Source organism: Python bivittatus, unplaced genomic scaffold, assembly GCF_059951505.1.
Source record: "Python bivittatus isolate LINGU-HERP-01145 unplaced genomic scaffold, Pbiv_v1 ctg000340_np1212, whole genome shotgun sequence".
NCBI lineage: Eukaryota > Metazoa > Chordata > Lepidosauria > Squamata > Pythonidae > Python > Python bivittatus.
The window spans coordinates 25,248,065-25,267,513 of record NW_028277056.1 but is presented as its reverse complement, the minus strand read 5'-3'; the positions used below and the strand labels follow the sequence as shown (position 1 = coordinate 25,267,513).

General features: G+C 40.0%; 1 protein-coding gene and 1 long non-coding RNA gene across 4 annotated transcripts in view; both read left to right on the top strand.

Moving 5' to 3' along the window:
• Positions 1-19,449, top strand: part of CCDC169 (coiled-coil domain containing 169) — a 38,254-nt gene that overhangs the window by 176 nt on the left and 18,629 nt on the right. For 2 of the 3 annotated variants that reach the window (XM_025171008.2, XM_007434934.3), the window contains exons 1-4: positions 692-881; positions 2,923-3,005; positions 13,828-13,938; positions 14,047-14,087. In XM_025171008.2, the coding sequence (XP_025026776.1) occupies positions 802-881; positions 2,923-3,005; positions 13,828-13,938; positions 14,047-14,087 (315 nt within the window). In that variant the 5' untranslated portion in view covers positions 692-801. Of the gene's footprint in view, positions 1-691; positions 882-2,922; positions 3,006-13,827; positions 13,939-14,046; positions 14,088-19,449 lie in introns of those variants that run through there. The other variant, XM_088140738.1, reaches the window with a different exon arrangement.
• LOC148216061 (uncharacterized) lies at positions 6,755-12,674 on the top strand. The gene is made up of 2 exons (XR_015796113.1): positions 6,755-7,304; positions 9,324-12,674. It is a non-coding gene; the product is annotated as an uncharacterized LOC148216061 (long non-coding RNA).

The window sequence follows — 19,449 nt, the reverse complement described above, 5'->3', positions numbered from 1 at the left end:
GAGACCTTCACATGTCCCCTGAAAATGTAATTTCCAGGCTTCAGGGGATATATAAGAATCCAATGGGGTAGAAGCTCTAGAAACCTGGTAAGGTATTAGGTGCCAGAAAAGAGTGGCGTTCTACAGCAAGGACAATCCTGGTTAGTTTCTGGTAGCCAACATCTTGATGTTGCCACCAATAAATTGGTAGCACTTAACTGATCTTGGCTGATCTCAAAAAATGCCATGCAGGGTCGGCCCTAAGGAGTATTTGAATGGGAGACCACCAGAAGAGCCCAGAGCTATCAGAAAGAAGTTCATACAGCATCCCGGCCAAACACTTCTGCATTGTTGCGAGTAAAATGCATAAGTGAACTGGGTAGTGGTTCCAGACATCCTTTTCTTTAGGGTGCTTTCCAGGCAGCTTTAAACCTTAGCCGCTTTCTCCCTCTGTCCTTCCCCGTGAGAACTCTTCTACCCACCCTTTTAAAACCACAAAAATAGGTACAAGTACTCAACAAGCCATCGATAAATTTATTGCCCCTTACAGCGGGCACCCTGGAAATGCCTCCAGCCCCATGCGTAAAACCAAAATGCGTTCACGCGCCTACGCGCGCTCCCCTCCTAAGACACAGAGAGCAACCCCACCCCCCCTTTGCGCGAGGGCGGGACCTCGGCTTTGTGCCGTCGTGGGAGAAGGGGGCGTTCGAAAATTCCTGCCACGTGACCGGCGCTGGCGCACTTCCCCGCCCTTTCTCGCGGCTCTCCCTGGCGCTCTCCAAGGCAATGAGGACGCACGGGGATAACTGCGTGTAGGAAGCCATGGGGGAAGGAGGCGCTTCCAGCCAAGAGCTGGACTTCGAAGGCGGGGAGCTAGAGCTGACTCAAGAGAAGCAAATGAAGTGAGTCCTCTTGCCAGCAGCGCTGCGGACATCTGATGTGGATGACACATAAGCGCCTGGGCCGGGCGGTGGGGGTTGATGCCAACCCAAGGAGGTGCTAGAGGAAACGGCATTTGAATGGAAGGCGCTATCGCCACGCCCTGTGCACTTTAATGTTCTGGAGTTCTCCTAGAGCTGCTACTACTTTACACGCAGAGTAACGTTGTATTGCTTTTTAAAGAAGTTGATATAGTATTCTTAATATGTTGCAATAATATTTAAAAGTTGAGTTAGGATACTTATGAAAATTTAGTGTTTTATCTCAGTTACAAGAGCCCTGTAGGGTAGAACAGTGGGCTAAAGATTGTTCTTGAATGTATAGCAAAAGAGAGGTTTGAATCTGGGACTTTCCAAATATATTGACCTGCATGTTTCACGAGTGACTGACTTAAGCTACACATATTAAAATAATGGAAATATTTAAACAGTTGCTTGGTAGTTTTTGTATGGCTCTTAGCTACCCTACAATCTGTATATGAGGCTGTTTCACAAGGTCATGTGAAGATGAGACAAAATGCCATGGATAAGTAGCTATGCCTGGTTAATCTTTTCATCTAATTTTGTGTTGGCATAATCTCTCTATTGCTAAGATAATAGAGGGCAGCCCACATAGGGCCTTCAGCTGTGCTTGGGATGGGGCGCTATGCCATCTTCCCCATTTTTTCCATGCCCATGTTTTTTCCATGCAGTGGAGAGCAGATTGTTTTTTTTCCTGCTACTAATGCCAACTGGCAAACAGGAATCTGGGACAGTTACATTACACTGAAAAAAAAAGGCTAAGGGGCCCTTCTCTTCCAATAAACCTGCTCAGCGTCACAGCTATAATGTATTTTTAATGTTTTTATTGTATTTTAAAAATTATACAAAGCTCTAGTTCACTTGGGCTGTGCATCAGCTGTAGCTGACTGTAGATTTTAGCAGTCAGTGATGTAACAATTATAATAATTGTGCAGTTGTGTGTGGAAGTATTACTTTCCTCCTATCCTTAGCTGCTAAGTAACTATTCCTAGCTACTTGGGCCCAAAATAAACATATAATGAAAGCTATGTTTGATTAGACGCATCCTTATCTAGACCAGTTTTCCTCCCCATACATCTAACCAAGTGCCCATAGGAAGCACACAGTTCAGTCCAGAGCACTATCTCAGAGAATGCTTTAAGATATCTTATACTATGCTGGCAGCACACTGGCATGGTGGAAGTGCACGTGGAGAGATGTTTGCAGTGGCAGAGTTAATTTTTGTTTTTACAATTATTGCAAGCAGTGGGAAGGAATACAGTTAGATCAGATCCAGGACAGATTTGAATATACTCGTATTTTGGGAGCCCTCATTGCAGCCTTGAGGGAGAATCTGATTCATCCTTGTAAGTCCCTTTATCATTGTTGTGACAGGTGATTTCCTGTGACTTTTTTTTTTTTTTTTTTGAGCCTTCCACTTAGCAGACAAGAATAATGAGGGTGTATAAATGAGCGGTCCTCAGCTTCTTTGCTTTGGATATCCATCAGATTCAGAACATTAAAGAGAAGTAGTAAAAGGCCTTTTTAAAATGCTTTTAATAGCTCTGGCTAGGCATGGAGATACTGTTAGCTCTACATTTCATTGTTAAATATGTTTTAAAGACCATAATAGAACATGAGTAATACATTAGGACACAATTACAGAAAAAAAAGCTCTGCAACCCATTGTTTGGTCACCTGCGGAGTCTTAAGTGTCATTTTGCATAGTAGCACCAGCTCAGATCATCCATCTGTCTAGCTAACTTAATACCTGAATCTCTATATTCAGCAAATACTGAGGAACGAATATGTTTGTCATGACATCTGCTCCACAGTTTTATAAACTGTTAATTAGAGTTTTGAGAGAGTGCCTGATGGTGCTTTTATAAGTATTCATAGAATCCTGCAGACATTTTCTTGTAAAAAATTTATATTACAACACTTATGTCATTTTCATATACCATTTGGATTTGTAATTGCCGTACATGCTTTCTCTTTAATACAGAGAAATGTTAGAACTCTCCATATTTGAAATGAACAATACAGTAGCAGAACTAGAGAAAACACTTAACAGAATTGATGATGAAGGTAAGAGATTATATATTTAGCCTCAGCTGAAATAAGAGTCTTCAGGGCTTCTGTGAATTAAAGTTCTGTGAATTAAAAATAAAAGGCATGTGATATATGTTTATGTACAAAATCAACCCATACATTTCTTCATGCTCTAGAGCACAGAAATATGGTCTGCTGGTATTTTTGTTTTTGCCTGGCAGGTTTTCTGCAAGTAAACCACACAGTTTCAACAGCATTACTAGCTTCCTCTTCTGAAGGTTGAGGTGCTATTGAAAGGAGTGGGGTTTTTTTCTCCATTTTTCTTTCTCCTTCCCATGATAGCATAAAAGCTGAAAACTAGTCTCTTTGGGGAAACTTTGCCCATTAGTCAAAAAGCCCCAACTCTGCTATCCTGGATCTAGTCAGCAAATCAGAAAATTTTCCAATGGCTGAATTCATCTTCCTAATCTATTTGAATAATAAAGACAGTAATCAATTTTCACCCATTTATTTATTGAACTATTTATTAGCTCTGTATCCTACCTTTCATTCAGGTCCTCAAAGTGGTACTCTCCCACCACAACAACTCATAAGGTAATTTGGGTAGAGAGTGACTGGACTTCCATGGCTGAGGGTGGACCAGCACTTCTCCCACTTCTAGCCCAGCAGCTTAACCACTGCACATGTATGTGAAGTTATGCCATAGGATTGTAAGGGAGAGCCTTATTTGGCAAATGCAAAATGAATTGCCTTTGTTCAGGCCTCTTTAGCCCAGGTAATACCAAAAACTAGGGGGCTGTCTTAACAGGATACACAAGACGTTCAGACATAAGGGTTGGGTTTGTACAAAATCCTAAGCTAAAACATGGTTTGCTTAATTCTTTTGTCATTGTTGTGTGACCCAATTAATGTTCTTTGCTTGGGTACTGACGTCATTTATCCTCAGTGTAAGAGTTTTTTAACAGGAGAAACAACAGCTTCAGAAGAGGGAGAAACCATAGTCTTTTGTAGAGGGGACATAAATCCATTCCCAAAGTAAACTTATTCAGAATGCTAAAGGTAGAAACTATAGTGAGTTGTCTTACCATTTTTAATGGTATGTGTTGGCTTTCCTATTGTAAAGTATGTTATATTTCATCTGATTAATTTCACTGAATAGCATCATGGAGCTTATCATTGTAGATGTGCTGAGCATTATGAATGTACAGGCACCAATGTTCCCCCAGCTACTTGACTCTTTTTAAAGATTCTTTTAATTAAAAAAATTAGGAAACTGGCATTCTGTAAAACTAAGCATCGCTTTAGCACCATATTTATTCGTATCAATGCCTTTGTACCCCCACAAAAGTCCCATTGAACATGGTAGAAAACACGCTGAGTTGGCATTAGCCTTTGGTAATATGAGCTTTGTGACTAGCCATGTTAATGGCTGCTATTTTTTGAATAGGCAGTTCTCCCATGGCAGACATTTTGTGAGTGCAGCAATCACACGGTCTCTACATTCTAAAATACTCCAAGCCCCCCCCCCAAACTTTCTATCTCTGTATTAGAGTTATGATCTAGGCAGTGTAATTCAGCTTCCTCTAAGTCATCACCTTCCAGATGTGTTGGTGTGATGAAATGTCTAACAGACACAGGGAAAGCAGAAATGGAATCAGGGCCTTAGAGCAACTGCTCCTTCATTACACTAGATACTAGATATAGGTTGAGCAGAACTGCTTTGATAGGCTTTCAAAATTCTGTTTCATTACCCTACTAGCAGTACAGTTCTTTCCAAAAATCTAAGTTGTTCTTGTTTCCTAAGTTTCCAGCCTTCCAGGGTTTGACATCAATCTTGAAAGCCATCAGAAAGGCAACGGATCCTGCATTATGGACTTGGGAAATAGTTTCTGATCTTCAAGGTACCATTGTTAGCAGGGCAAGTAGTGGAGTAGTAGTTGTTGCAGCATAATCAGTAGGTAAATATTACAAAATGCTGTGATGCAGTTAGCACAGCATTTGGGCCAATGAAGCCCAAGGGGCTACTGCACTGTCAGTTAAATTCCATTCTGGAAACCTGCTTGAGAAGTCAGGGCCAATTCCTAATTTTCACTATTCAGTGTGAATTGTCTGTGCCAGGGAGGCCAGCAGAGTTCCCTACAGATTAGACAGAGGTGGCATTCTTTCTCAGCCTTTTGAAAGGAGGAGCAGACAGATGGGCAGTTCTACTCACTGAAAGCAACAACACCATGCTAGAGTGCTATCAAGATTTTATGCAGAAGTTCAGAGCTACAGTGGGGCAAAAAAGTATTTAGTCAGCCACCAATTGTGCAAGTTCTCCCACTTAAAAAGATGAGAGAGGCCTGTAATTTTCATCATAGGTATACCTCAACTATGAGAGACAAAATGGGGGAAAAAATCCAGAAAATCACATTGTCTGATTTTTAAAGAATTTATTTGCAAATCATGGTGGAAAATAAGTATTTGGTCAATATCAAAAGTTCATCTCAATACTTTGTTATATATCCTTTGTTGGCAATGACAGAGGTCAAATGTTTTCTGTAAGTCTTCACAAGGTTTTCACACACTTGCTGGTATTTTGGCCCATCCCTCCATGCAGATCTCCTCTAGAGCAGTGATGTTTTGGGGCTGTCGCTGGGCAACACGGACTTTCAACTCCCTCCAAAGGTTTTCCATGGGGTTGAGATCTGGAGACTCATCTCCAGATGAGGCGGTGTGTTTGGGATCATTGTCATGCTGAAAGACCCAGCCACGTTTCATTTTCAATGCCCTTGCTGATGGAAGGAGGTGTTCACTCAAAATCTCACAATACATGGCCCCATTCATTCTTTCCTTTACACGGATCAGTCATCCTGGTCCCTTTGCAGAAAAACAGCCCCAAAGCATGATGTTTCCACCCCCATGCTTCACAGTAGGTATGGTGTTCTTTGGATGCAACTTAGCATTCTCTCTCCTCCAAACACAACGAGTTGAATTTAGACCAAAACGTTCTACTTTGGTTTCATCTGACCATATGACATTCTCCCAATCCTCTTCTGGATCATCCAAATGCTCTCTAGCAAACTTCAGACAGGCCCGGACATGTACTGGCTTAAGCAGGGGGACACATCTGGCACTGCAGGATTTGAGTCCCTGGTGGCGTAGTGTGTTACTGATGGTAGCCTTTGTTACTTTGGTCCCAGCTCTCTGCAGGTCATTCACTAGGTCCCCCCGTGTGGTTCTGGGATTTTTGCTCATCGTTCTTGTGATCATTTTGACCCCACAGGGTGAGATCTTGCACGGAACCCCAGATCGAGGGAGATTATCAGTGGTCTTGTATGTCTTCCATTGTCTAATTATTGCTCCCACAGTTGATTTCTTCATACCAAGCTGCTTGCCTATTGCAGATTCAGTCTTCCCAGCCTGGTGCAGGTCTACAGTTTTGTTTCTGGTGTCCTTCGACAGCTCTTTGGTCTTGGCCATAGTGGAGTTTGGAGTGTGACTGTTTGAGGTTGTGGACAGGGGTCTTTTATACTGATAACAAGGTCAAACAGGTGCCATTACTACAGGTAACGAGTGGAGGACAGAGGAGCCTCTTAAAGAAGTAGTTACAGGTCTGTGAGAGCCAGACATCTTGCTTGTTTGTAGGTGACCAAATACTTATTTTCCACCATGATTTGCAAATAAATTCTTTAAAAATCAGACAATGTGATTTTCTGGATTTTTTCCCCCATTTTGTATCTCATAGTTGAGGTATACCTATGATGAAAATTACAGGCCTCTCTCATCTTTTTAAGTGGGAGAACTTGCACAATTGGTGGCTGACTAAATACTTTTTTGCCCCACTGTACCTTTGATTGGGAGAGCAACTGTGATTGGGAGATTCATAAATTGTGACAAGAAGGATGCTGAGTATGTGAGTACATAACATATTTTCAGTTGTATGTCAGCAGTTTCCATTGGAATGATTTTGCAGTATCAACCAGTTTCAGGAAGGCTGACCTGAGAAATGAATTAGTGAGATAAGGCGTGCCAGAGACTTTGGAAGAGCTGTTTCAACATTGTGCGGTGACAGATGGGAGAGTTGAGGCACGAATAGTTGAAGGAGATGGTTTCACAGCCTTTCTTCACCTATTCCCTCCCTCCTGATTGTCTTCTCGGATGCCGGTGGCTTGGAGCCTGTGCAGATAAGGGCAATGAAGAGATTCTTCTGCAATGGAGAAACAATGAAGATGCAACCTCACTGTTTTTGCTGTGGCACCTTTGGACACCTAGTGGTGGCTTATTCAGCTAAATTTCCTTGACCTGAATCAGATGGAAAGTGTTGCACCTGTGGAATGTTGGGTCATCTCATGAGTAAGTGCCCAAGTTGCTTTAAGGTCTTGACTCAAGGAAACTTCACAGTCCCCCCAAAGAACTCTGCAGGTCTCCCCTCAATTAAGGAGAATTCCAACATGTGACACTAAGCAGTTGCATTTTATTATCCTTTGCATCCCCACACCTCAGCTCTTTTGGACTTGGGGCGAGTACTAATTTCATTGATGAGGCCATTATAAGACAATTTGTCTTGCACACATAAGTACTGGGAAGGCTTATGCAAGTGGAGATGATTGATGGTAGATCCCTCCAATCTGAGAAAAAATCACTACCAAAAATTATTGCAACTGTATTTGACTGCTTTCTTGCATGTCCAAATTGCTTTGGAGAGAGACTGGGTACAAATGCATAATCACAATATTTACTGGGACTACCTTTCCCCTCTCAACATTGTAAACAGCACCTTTTGCAAACATTTGGCATATTTTCCTATTATTCTTACCTCACAGCAGCTTGAACCTGCTACCTGTGGCTTGAGCAGGAACTATGAGCCTAGGAAGATCCCCAAATTGTACACCAATTCCAAAGAGGCAGTGCAGTCTCATTCAGAACTAAAGATGGAACCACTACAGATTTGTGGAAGGAGGGGGTCCAGACAGCACAACTACTAAGTCTTGTCAGAGTTGAGCCCAAGCCTGTTCTTCCTCATCTACACCCATAAGTCCTCCAACCAGTGGGACAAATTCTTGATAGCATTACCTGGTTGGCCTGGGGTTGAGATACATAACTGGGTATCATCAGCATACTGATGAGACCAGACCCTGAACTGATGGATGACCTCACCCAACAGCCTCATGCAGATGTTAATCAGGAGTGAGAACATTGAGTTTGAGCCACTCCACATAAGAGGGGCCTCTGATCAGTCTCACCCCACCCTATCAATACCAACTAGATCTGACCATAGAGAAAAGAAGAGAACCACTGGAATACCTCACTTCTAATCCTACAGGCAGTCCAGAAGGATACCATGCTGAATGGTATTGAAACTACCAAGAGATCAAGTAGAACTAGAATACTTATTCCACCACCCCCATCCTGGTTTTCCAAAGGTCCTTAACAAGCGTGACCAATGCCATCTTGGTACTATGCCCCAGTCTGAAACCAGATTGAAAAGGATCTAGATAATCTCTATCTTCCAGGGCCCTCTGATACTGCAGCCTGATCATCTTCTCAATATTTCCTAGAAAGGGAAGGTTGGAGACTAGATGAAAATTATCCAGAATAGTCAGGTTCAGTGAAAACATCTTGAGGGGGCATACCACCACCTCATTCAAGGTAGAAAACAGCACCTCCTCCAAGAAGCAGATACTACTACATGGACCCAACTGAATGTCACCTTGTGGGAGCATTTCACTAACCAGGAAGGGCATGGATCTAATACAGAAGTGGTTAGGTTCCTTAGTCTGAGGATTCTTTCTACTTTCTTAGGAGTCAAGAGACTCAAACGCATGCAGGATAATGAGATTAGACACTTCTCCCAGGTTCAGCAGGACTTGCCCAGTCAACTCCAAGCAAATCCAACAGACTTTTGCCTGCCAGACATTGGGCCAAGGCTGTCCCTACTGAGATGGCTTGTTTGCTCTAGCTGCTTCCTTTCTCTGCTGCACCATGGGACATTTTTTTTTTTTTTGGAGTTTATTACTGATTTCCCAGAAGTGCATGGTTTTTACTTCAAGTGGTAGTGGATCTGTTTACCAAGATGACTCATTTTATTCCATGTAAGAGGCTACCATCTGCTCTGGAAACTGCACAGCTGTTTCTAGGCCACATTTTGCAGTACAGGGACCCAGTTAATCATGTGATCTCAGATTGCAGCTCTCAATTTATATCCCTCTTCCACTTGCTGGACATTCCTATTCATCTAACAATTGTCTTATCATGAAGGGAATCAAATGGGCAGATGGAGAGGAGTAATGTGATATTAAAACAATATTTGTGCTGCTATATATTCAATGAACAGGGCGATTGACCTGACTTCCGCTATTCTTCTATTTGCAGAAATTGTGTTTATCAACTTTCTCTGTTCCTCCACTGGCATATCTCCCTTCCAAGCTGTTTTGGGATATAACCACACCATTTGCTCTCCATGATTCTTTGACCCTCTACAGTTTTTTAAGCCTCAGATTTTCTCCAGGAGAGACAGGTGGCACAGCTCCACTTAAGAGAACAACTGGCTTTATCCAAGGCTGCATATAAATGGACATATTGACACCTTTTTTAAATCATGTACAAGGAAAGAGCAAAGCAAAAGATTTTCTTGGCCTTTCTCCTTTTTAAAGATGACTACTACAAATGGAATAGGGAGTCATAGGAATGGGGACTTGTGAAGCTGTCTTATATTGGGGTAGGCCATTGGTACCTTTAGCCTAGGACTAGACAACCTGTGATCCATTGGGTCATCATTTCAGAGATTTTTCTTTACCTAAACAGAGAAACAGAATGACCAAGAGCAAAAAAGGAGCGGGAGCAACTTCTGACTTCCTGCTGGCTTCCACACTGATTTTCCTTGTGAGAAGCTGGCAGGGAGTGTTGTACGTGACAATCACGTAACTGTGGCTGACCGCAGCAGCCCATTGGGTCATCATTTCAGAGAGATTTCCTTACCTAAACAGAGTTATCATGAAAATTAGGGACCTTAATGCTTTTAATTACTTGTTTATCATTATAAAGAGTATGCTTAAATTATTAGCATTTCTTTTGTGCTTTGGATCTTTTTTAATGGAAAAATGGATTTTACCTTTGTAAACTAAATGACAATTCAATTTTAAACTGGATATAGCATTGCAGCTTTGATTATAGCTATGCCTTCTCCTGCTTTCTTGGATTATATACAAAATGTTTCCCATCCAGATTTTGACTTGTCTTTTCTGTATATCTGATTTTCTCTTCTACTGTACATACAGAGGTACAAAGTGCTATGGGTATATGAACTGAATTCATCAAGGCCTCACAATCCAGAATATTTGATCAGGCAAAACTTTAAATACAATACTGAAGTGAGAGGAAGAGACTGAGATAGCAAGTGTGGACCCACACACAGATAGACATATGTATGTTAAATTATTCTTAAAACGTTACTTATTTTATTCATTTGCATTAAAATTAAATGTGTACATTAAAAAAAAAACCCAGAAAGCTAAAGCTAGTAATCTGTCTAATGATTCTAATTAAATTCTATTGTAGAATTGAAACTTTAAAAAAAAAATTAATCCTGCTTCATTCCTCCAAAAGAGTGAGTTTTGAGTGACTTACAAATTATTAGAAGCATATATAATAACCAGTGAAGAAAAAGAATATTAAATTTGCAGGTTGTAATTTAGGATTTTGGGCACAGTATTAGTGACATATAGTTCTGTGCAAAAGTTTTAGGCAGGTGTGAAAAAATGCTGTAAAGTAAGGATGCTTTCAAAAATACATATTGTAATTGTTTATGTTTATCAATTTACAAAATGCAAAGTGAGTGAACAGAAGAGAAATCTAAATCAAATCAATATTTGGGGTGACTACCCTTTAGCTTCAAACCAGCATCAGTTCTTACACATGCACACTTTGTACACTTGCACAAAGTCAGGGATCGTGTAGGATTAGAGTCGGGTGTATGATTAACCAATTATACCAAGCAGGTGCTAATGATAATCAATTTCGTATGTAGGTTGAAACACGGTCATTAACTGAAACAGAAACAGCTGTGTAGGAGGCTTAAAACTAGGTGAAGAACAGCCAAACTGCTACTAAGGTGAGGTTGTGGAAGACAGCTTCATTCCAGGTCATACACCATGGCAAGACTGAGCACAGCAACAAGACACAAGGTAGTTAGACTGCATCAGCAAGGTCTCTCCCAGGCAAACATTTCAAAGCAGACTGGGGTTTCAAGATGTGCTGTTCAAGCTCTTTGAAGAAGCACAAAGAAACAGGCAACGTTGAGGACCGTAGACGCAGTGGTCGGCCAAGGAAACTTAATGCAGCAGATGGAAGACACATCATGCTTACTTCCTTTCGACATCAGAAGATGTCCAGCAGTGCCATCAGCACAGAACTGGTGAAAACCTGTGGGACCCAGGCACACCCATCTACTGTTGGAGAAGTCTGGCCAAAAGTGGTCTTCATGGAAGAATTGGGGCCAAAAAGCCATACCTCCGACATGGAAACAAGATCAAGTGACTCAACTATGCACGAAAACATAGGAACTGGGGTGCAGAAAAATGGCAGCAGGTGCTCTGGACTGATAAGTCCAAATTTGAAATATTGGGCTGTAGTAGGAGACAGTTTGTTCACCGAAGGGCTGGAGAGCGATACAAGAATGAGTGTCTGCAGGCAACAGTGAAGCATGGTGGAAGGTCCTTGCAAGTTTGGGGCTGCATTTCTGCAAATGGAGTTGGAGATTTGGTCAGGATCAATGGTGTCCTCAATGCTGAGAAATACAGGCAGATACTTATCCATCATGCCATACCATCAGGGAGGTATGTGATTGGCCCCAACTTTATTCTGCAGCAGGACAACGACCCCAAACATACAGCCAATGTCATTAAGAACTATTTTTAGCGTAAAGAAGAACAAGGAGTCCTGGAAGTGATGGTTTGGCCCCCACAGAGCCCTGATCTCAACATCATTGAGTCTGTCTGGGATTACATGAAGAAACAGAAGGATTTGAGACAGCCTACATCCACAGGAGATCTGTGGTTAGTTCTCCAAGATGTTTGGAACAACCTACCTGCCGAGTTCCTTCAAAAACTCTGCAAGTGTACCTAGAAGAATTGATGCTGCTTTGAAGGCAAAGGATGGTCACACCAAATATTGATTTGATTTGGGTTTTTCTTCTGTTTGCTCACTTTGCATTTTGTAAATTGATAAACAATTACAATATATATTTTTGAAAGCATTCTTACTTTACAGCATTTTTTCACACCTGCTTAAAACTTTTGCCCAGTACTGTATTTGAAAACTATGTTCACTATACTTAAAGTTTAAATCCTGAATAGCAGAAATAAATTACTGGAATTCATACACAAGCTGTCTGTATGATCTAATAAACCTGTAAACACTTTTCCATAAATTCCATCAAATTCAGTGAAATCCACTGCTGAATATTGAACTTGCTTATTGAAAACGTTTTTATCATTCATCCTAATTTTTACAGAATTTCTGGAATGGCTTAATCTACACACCCATTTTTAAAGAAAAATGGTTTGATATCTGCCTTTTTCAGCTCCTCTGACTGAAAAAACACTTGCTGTTTACAGTAGAGCAATTGAAAAACATGAAGGCTAAAACATTTTCCAGTTTTAATATTTCTGTTTAATCATTGTTTTAAATATGTAGTATATGTCATTAAATGCCATTCCCTTTCTCTCTGATGCACACACTCTCTTGTGTTGTAAATCATATTTGTATTCTGCCTTGAGTTTGGCTTGGTGTGATGTGCAAATGCCTTTGCTGCGGGGGTGCCACAGGTGGGTGAGGGATGCCCTGGTAAGCCATGCATGAGTTGGCGGAGGAGGGTACTGCGGTGCATGCGAGGAAAGAGGGTGCAAGGTGCGTGTGAGCACAGGAAGGCTGGCAAATAGGGTGCTGGTGGGTGTGTGCATGTGTGTGAGTGCAGGTGGGAGGGTGATGGATGCGTGTGTGGGGGCGGGAGTGTAGGAAGGCTGAGGAAAGAGGGCGCAGGGTGTGTGCAAGCTCAGAGAGGTGCAGAAAGGAGGGTGCCTATGGGTGTGTGCATGTTTGCAAGTGCAGGGAGGCCCAGGAAGGAGGCTGTGGGGTGCATGTGTGTGCGCAATGCAGGGAGGGCACAGGGTACGTGCATGTGTGTATGTGTGCGAGCATAGGGAGGCGTGGGGAAGGAGGTGTGACCTTCCTTGCCAGCTTCCCCATTGACTTGTGGGAAGCTGCCAGAGAGCGTTGGAAATGAGGATCATGTGACCGTGGCTGAGTGCAGCGGTGGCGCTGAAGCAGCAGCGGTGGCAGTAAAGCGGCCACAACTTTCCCTGATTTCATTCCCACAAGAGTAATGGATCCCAACATTCTGTAAGTTAGCCCATTTGAGGTACCTTGCTTCAAAAATTGTTGGCCTATGATGCACCATTTCACCCAATTGAAGGTTACAGACACTAGAGTTATAGTAGTATATAGATTATTAACCCTGACTGACAGCAAATTTCACATGTGCATTACCAGAGTTTGAACTGAGATTTTCAGCAGTCAAAATGTGTTCTAATAGTGAGCTGTAGCTATGTCAATGAAAGTTCTTCTCAGTACTAGAAGAGAATCAATTTATCCACTTACCAGTAGGAGGAGTCTGTTCCTTCTTCAGGTGTTCCATCTTCTATCATGATACAGATTTAGGTAGCATTTTTAATTTTTAAGACAAGAATGTGTGTTCAGATTTTAACATGAATACATGCTTCTTGAGTTTAGATGCAAAAAATTCATAGTTATAGTATTGGAGGCATTTTTACATACTGAGTTAATCAGCATTAAACACAAAAATTTATTTTTGTTTAAGACAATGAATGGAAAACCAGATATGAAACCCAAATAGAATTGAACAAACAGCTAGAAAGGCAGATTGGATTTCTCCAAGGAAAGGTGGAGCATCTTGATGGCAACCCAACAGGTATGGAGTGCAGTTGTTACTGTTTTGTCAAGTCATGATTATTCTGACAAAGATTCTCAGTATTTGCATATTGTTTATCAAGGGCATCTTTATTTTTCTTCTGTATAGACAAATTGGCTTCTGTTCGTTCCTTTGATCAAATGCATATGGTAAGTAATTTTACAGGTAAGCATAACTAAAAGTTTCTTGGACCTTATCATGATTTGAGGCTGGCAGTTTTCTGACCCATCTTAGTTTTTGGTTTACGCTACTATTCATTTATTCAATCAATCAATCAATCAATTTATATCTTGCCAGCTTGCTACTATTTAATTAATTATTTGATTGATTTATATCTTGTCAGCTGTAACACTGGGTCACGAACATAACAGTAAAAACCAACACAAACAAAAGAAAACTACAAAAAATAACAAAAATAATACATAATGGTGCCTAAGGACAATCTAACCAAATTCATACAACAGTCATATTAAAGATCACATTGACAGGCTCACCCAGACTCCAGACCCAAGGAACATCTAGGTCTTCAAGGATTTACAAAATGTCAGCAGGGTCAGAGTCAAGGGAATGAACGTATAATGAAGTAATTATAGTGATATAACAAGCATCCTCCATCAAGGACCCGAAGGACCCATATTTCCTATGTGTTTTCAAAGATGTTTAATCTCTCCTTATGGTACAGTTATTACTGTGATCAGTATACTCAATAGACAAACAGAATTGCCTCACCCCACTGATAGATAGTGAAGATAGTAACGATGCTCACATTGTTCAGAATATAAATTTGCCTGTTTGTATTGTTCTTTAAAAACAAATGTACATAAATAGTTTTTTATGGTTGTTAAGAAGGATTGTACAGAAGTGCATGAACCAGAAAATATGTTTTGTTTCATGCACAAAAGAAACATGTAGCAACTTGAAAGTTTGGCCAAACTATTTGATGTGGGTCATAGTTTGAAACCTGGAATATTTTGTTTGTTCTGGGTTTTGTCTAAGAGGAATTCAGAGATGTCTTATGGATGAATAGGGCCTGCACACCAGCCCACCTACCAATTTTTCCTGTGGCTTACCTACTTCCTGCCACATTTGATTTCAAGCATGGCCTACCTGACAGATCCATCTACCCTTTCCCCTTCTTCCAAGACCCATCCTTATTTGTAGCTACTGCCAGTCCACCCACCCCTCCATTGATCTTCCCAAAGCCTGTCTTCTGCTACCTCTGTTTAATCACTGTAGCATAGCATCACCCGTGGCCTTGTGTTTTCCATGCTGTCTCTCACCCCAGAATACTTTTACCCAGTATATATGTATTTGAGGTCCAGATCCAGACCAAACATGCATGTTTCAGTCTGGATATATACCACTGAATACTGTCTGTTCCATGCATGCAACGGTTTATGCATCAATAGAGATTTGAATAAAAAACTTTCCCATAACTCATCATTTGAGAAACAGAAAGTCTTTTCGAGGCAGACAGCTGGCAAAAACAGCAATAAAAACTTTTTTTTTTTTTTATCATTGATTGAAGTAAAATACCCCAGGCTTGGTTAGATAAATTCTGAAGTTTTTTTTGGGGGGGGGAGGGTTTAGAACACCACAGGCTTTGATGTCTAACCCCTTAGAACTCCTTTAAACATTCCTGAGTTGTGTTTGCCTTGATTCAGGATATATGGACATAAACGTTTGAAGAGGAAAAAAACAAAGCATTTTTCCTCTTAAAACTTTCAGAAATCTGAGAGTTCTTTAGGCTTACTTTTCATGTGAATAGTTTTCTAACTGAAGGTAGTTCTTTAATCACTAGTTAGACTATTATACATACTTACACTAGAACCACCACATCAGAACAAACTTTCTACAAGAAATTAGTTTCCCCCCACATTTTGGTTTTCTCAAAATTTCCAAATATGTTGGACATCTTCCCAGAAAGCTGGACGGGAACAGATAAACATGCATTCAAGAATACAGGACCTTCCGATTTACTGTAGAAAAATTAAGGAACCATTACAAAAGAAATCCAGCAATTGTGTATGAAATGTGAGTTCTATTTATACTGCAAACAATATTCAAATTATTAAGTTCTTTTTCCTGCCTATTCTTTGTAAAAGGCTACAAGTGACTCTTTTGCGGGAGAGGGACAGCTTCTATTTGTTCATTATTTTGGTAACAGCCAGATCAAATATCAGGCTGTTTGCTTTTGCAGTGTGACAGCTTGCTCTCATAAAAACCATTTTGAGTTTCCCCATAGATATTTTACCTGCAAAAGTAAATATGCTTTGGTTAAAGTAAAATTTATGCATTTAATTTATGCATAGGAATAAGTATATTTGAATCAACATATAATTCTTTAATGGTAATGAAAATTCTTGGATGATAAATAAGATAAATAAGGAAGCAGATTGCAGAAGATCATAATTACTGTTTGCTCTATGAAAGCAACATTTTTCTGAGTGTTTTTTCTGTGTCTTAGACTAAAGTTACATTTATTTCTAAGGACATCCTTTCAGCTTGTTTTCTTCCAAAAGTGGTATGGAGTAAGAACCTAGACGCATGGTTCAAGTCAATGGAGGAGAACTGATAGGCATAATAGATGTGGAGAATCTGATCTGCCTATTCAGGTTGGATGGTGACACTGCTCTGTACTAGTATCAAGGGCAATTCAAGACCATCTTTGTTGTGAGCTAGATCTAATGGGAAAGTTATTTCACGCCCCATATGTTTTATTTTGTATTCATCTAATTATCAAGCAATCACATTGCAATCCCTTGAAGCATACTTTGTTGCATTATAAATGTTGCTATAATTAAGAAAGATTGCAGGAAACATATAAAATATTCTTCAGAAATTAAATTGGTACAATACCAGAGGAAACTAATCTTTTTCTAACATGATGTTGCTTATAGTAAAACAACTTAATAGAGAAAGACTGGTATACAAAGATGTGAGTGTTGGATTGTTTCTATGGACACTATTTCAATAGTACCACCTTCAAAACATGCTTGTGGGAAATAGCTGAAGAAGCTGGATGCATGATATAAATATTATTATGGTAATTTACTGCTTTCTGGAAGCCTAGATCTTATAAATCCCTTGTTATGGGATCTGGGTTTCAAGAAGGAGAATGACTGGGATAATGATACTAATAACCCCAAGTATAAGGTTGTGTTTTCTGTGTACATACATATACAGATCACTTTATTTCACCATGAATTTGCTGTGTAAAATAGAGCTAAAAGTAAGAATTTCCCCAGAGTCGGTTAGCCCAGTCCTTGCTAATACTGCTTATTTAAGCTCAAATCCATACCCTGTTAACGGAAATTATTGTCCTAAATACAAGATAATCATGTTTTTAAGCTGATTATAAACTGACAGGCTGGAGTGTTAAACTCTAGGTAATCTCCATGTATCTGTTAAAAGATCCTCTTCAGCCATGTTCTTTAAGTATATCATGGGGATGGGATGGGGTATATGCAAACCGGTAGTTGTGATTGGAAACCACTGTTGGCTGGATTAGGTCTGCAGGCTGGCATTCCCTACACCTGATATTTTTCAGGCCCTGTATTTTTCACTGAATCTAGGAAAAATATATTATTTCCTTATTTTTTACCTTAAATATGTGATTGCAAACTTTAATTTACCTTTCCTCAATACCTTATATCTGTTATTTGCCTCATAGCCAGTGGGGTTTTTTTTAATCATTATTTATTCTACACTACCTATTTCTGAGACCATATAAAAAACAAGATTTTTAAGTCCACTTGTGTCGTATTCGTGCTGGGGAAAACTGTTTGGATCTTCGCTGGGCAGATGTATGCTTCCCTGTGCCAAACAAGACTTGGCTTCAAATATAAGTGATAAGAACTCCAAGGCTAAAGTAGTAAACAGTGTTCTACCTATGTTTTGAATATAGCCATTTTGGTACAGTAGTTAAGTTGCACTGAATGCTCTTTCTGGCATCTTAACACCATGTATTTTCATGTTTCCAGCCTTTTCCCACTCTTCATCTAAGACTGTAAACCAGTGTTGTCCAAACCTGGCCACTTTAAGATGAGTGGACTTCAACTCCCAGAATTCCCCAGGCAGCATGGCTGGCTGGGGATTTCTGGGAGTTGAAGTCCACTCATCTTAAAGTGGCCAAGTTTGGACAACACTGCTGTAAACCATAGGCAAAGATGATTTGAACATATGCAGCATTCCCCACTGCCATTTTGTTCCTGGGTGTTTAACATTTTGCTTGATACTGAATTCTTGCATGTCGTTTGTAAACCTTCATTGACGTAATAAAGATACTGCTTAATATAGAATTCTACTTTTATTGTATAGCTTACGTTATCCACCAGGGGGCATATTGTATTTACATATGTACCAGGCTTTTGGGCAATCTTTTGTCTCCTGACATAGGTTGAATATACAGTTCTGGGATCAAGCCAGGCCACATTAAGCATTTCACCGTCCTATTGGTCTGAGTGAAAGTCATGGGATTTAAAATACTTTACCATTAGCTGTGCTATGCCTATTCTATTTTTATGTTTCATATTTAGAGAATCTCTCTTTTTACATGCATACATATGTAGCCAGAATGCTGTTTTCCTTTGGAGTAAGGAACCTTATGCAAACTACACAAAAGGAGTAATAAATAGTAAGCCACTGGAATTAAGGCATGAGATAAGAAAAGGAAATAACAGCTAAATCCTTTTTATGCCACTATTCACTGTACTGCTCCATTCTGTTCTATCTTTGCAAACCATCCTTACTTGCATCACGACCATATACTGCTTAATATATTGCCTTATGTTCTTTAAACTTCCCCTCTCTTTTTCAGAATCTTGTCATCTGTAACCAGCCATGACTTTCTTGGCCTTCCCTGTTCACTTTACCCATTCATTCCTCATATATTTGTTTTGCAGTTCAATCCTCATTTTAGTCTTTCCATATCAATCAACATTTATTTTGTACTGAGCACTTAGTTTGACATTTAAGCTACATTCATTCAAAATCCATAAATTCTTGACCTTATCTTTCCTTCCTTTACTGAACATATTTCTTAAGCACCAGTTTCCCATTGCATCCAACTTCTATGTTTTTTCATGATATACCTGGCTCTCACTTCCAAAACAAAGTGGGCAGAAGCATACTTATCTACATATTCATTTTCACTTTTTCAAAATTCACAACACAACATATACTATTGACTACCTTTCTATCAGCATTTACATATCTTAGCATTTCTCCATCCATTTTCCCATCTGTAGTAAACGTTCTGCCAAGGTACACAAATCCATCTATTTATACTGATTTTTCACCATTTATATATAGCTTGCAATTGTTAGCATCATTTTCCCTGTCAAACAAAACCACCTTGCTCTTTGTTACATCTATTTTCAGATCCACGCTCCTCATTGCATTAAGGCATGAGTATCATTGCATAATACTGTATCTAACCTTCACTTGAAATCATTTGCTTATTAACATGGCATCATCTGCATACAAAAGTACACACACATTTATGTGTCC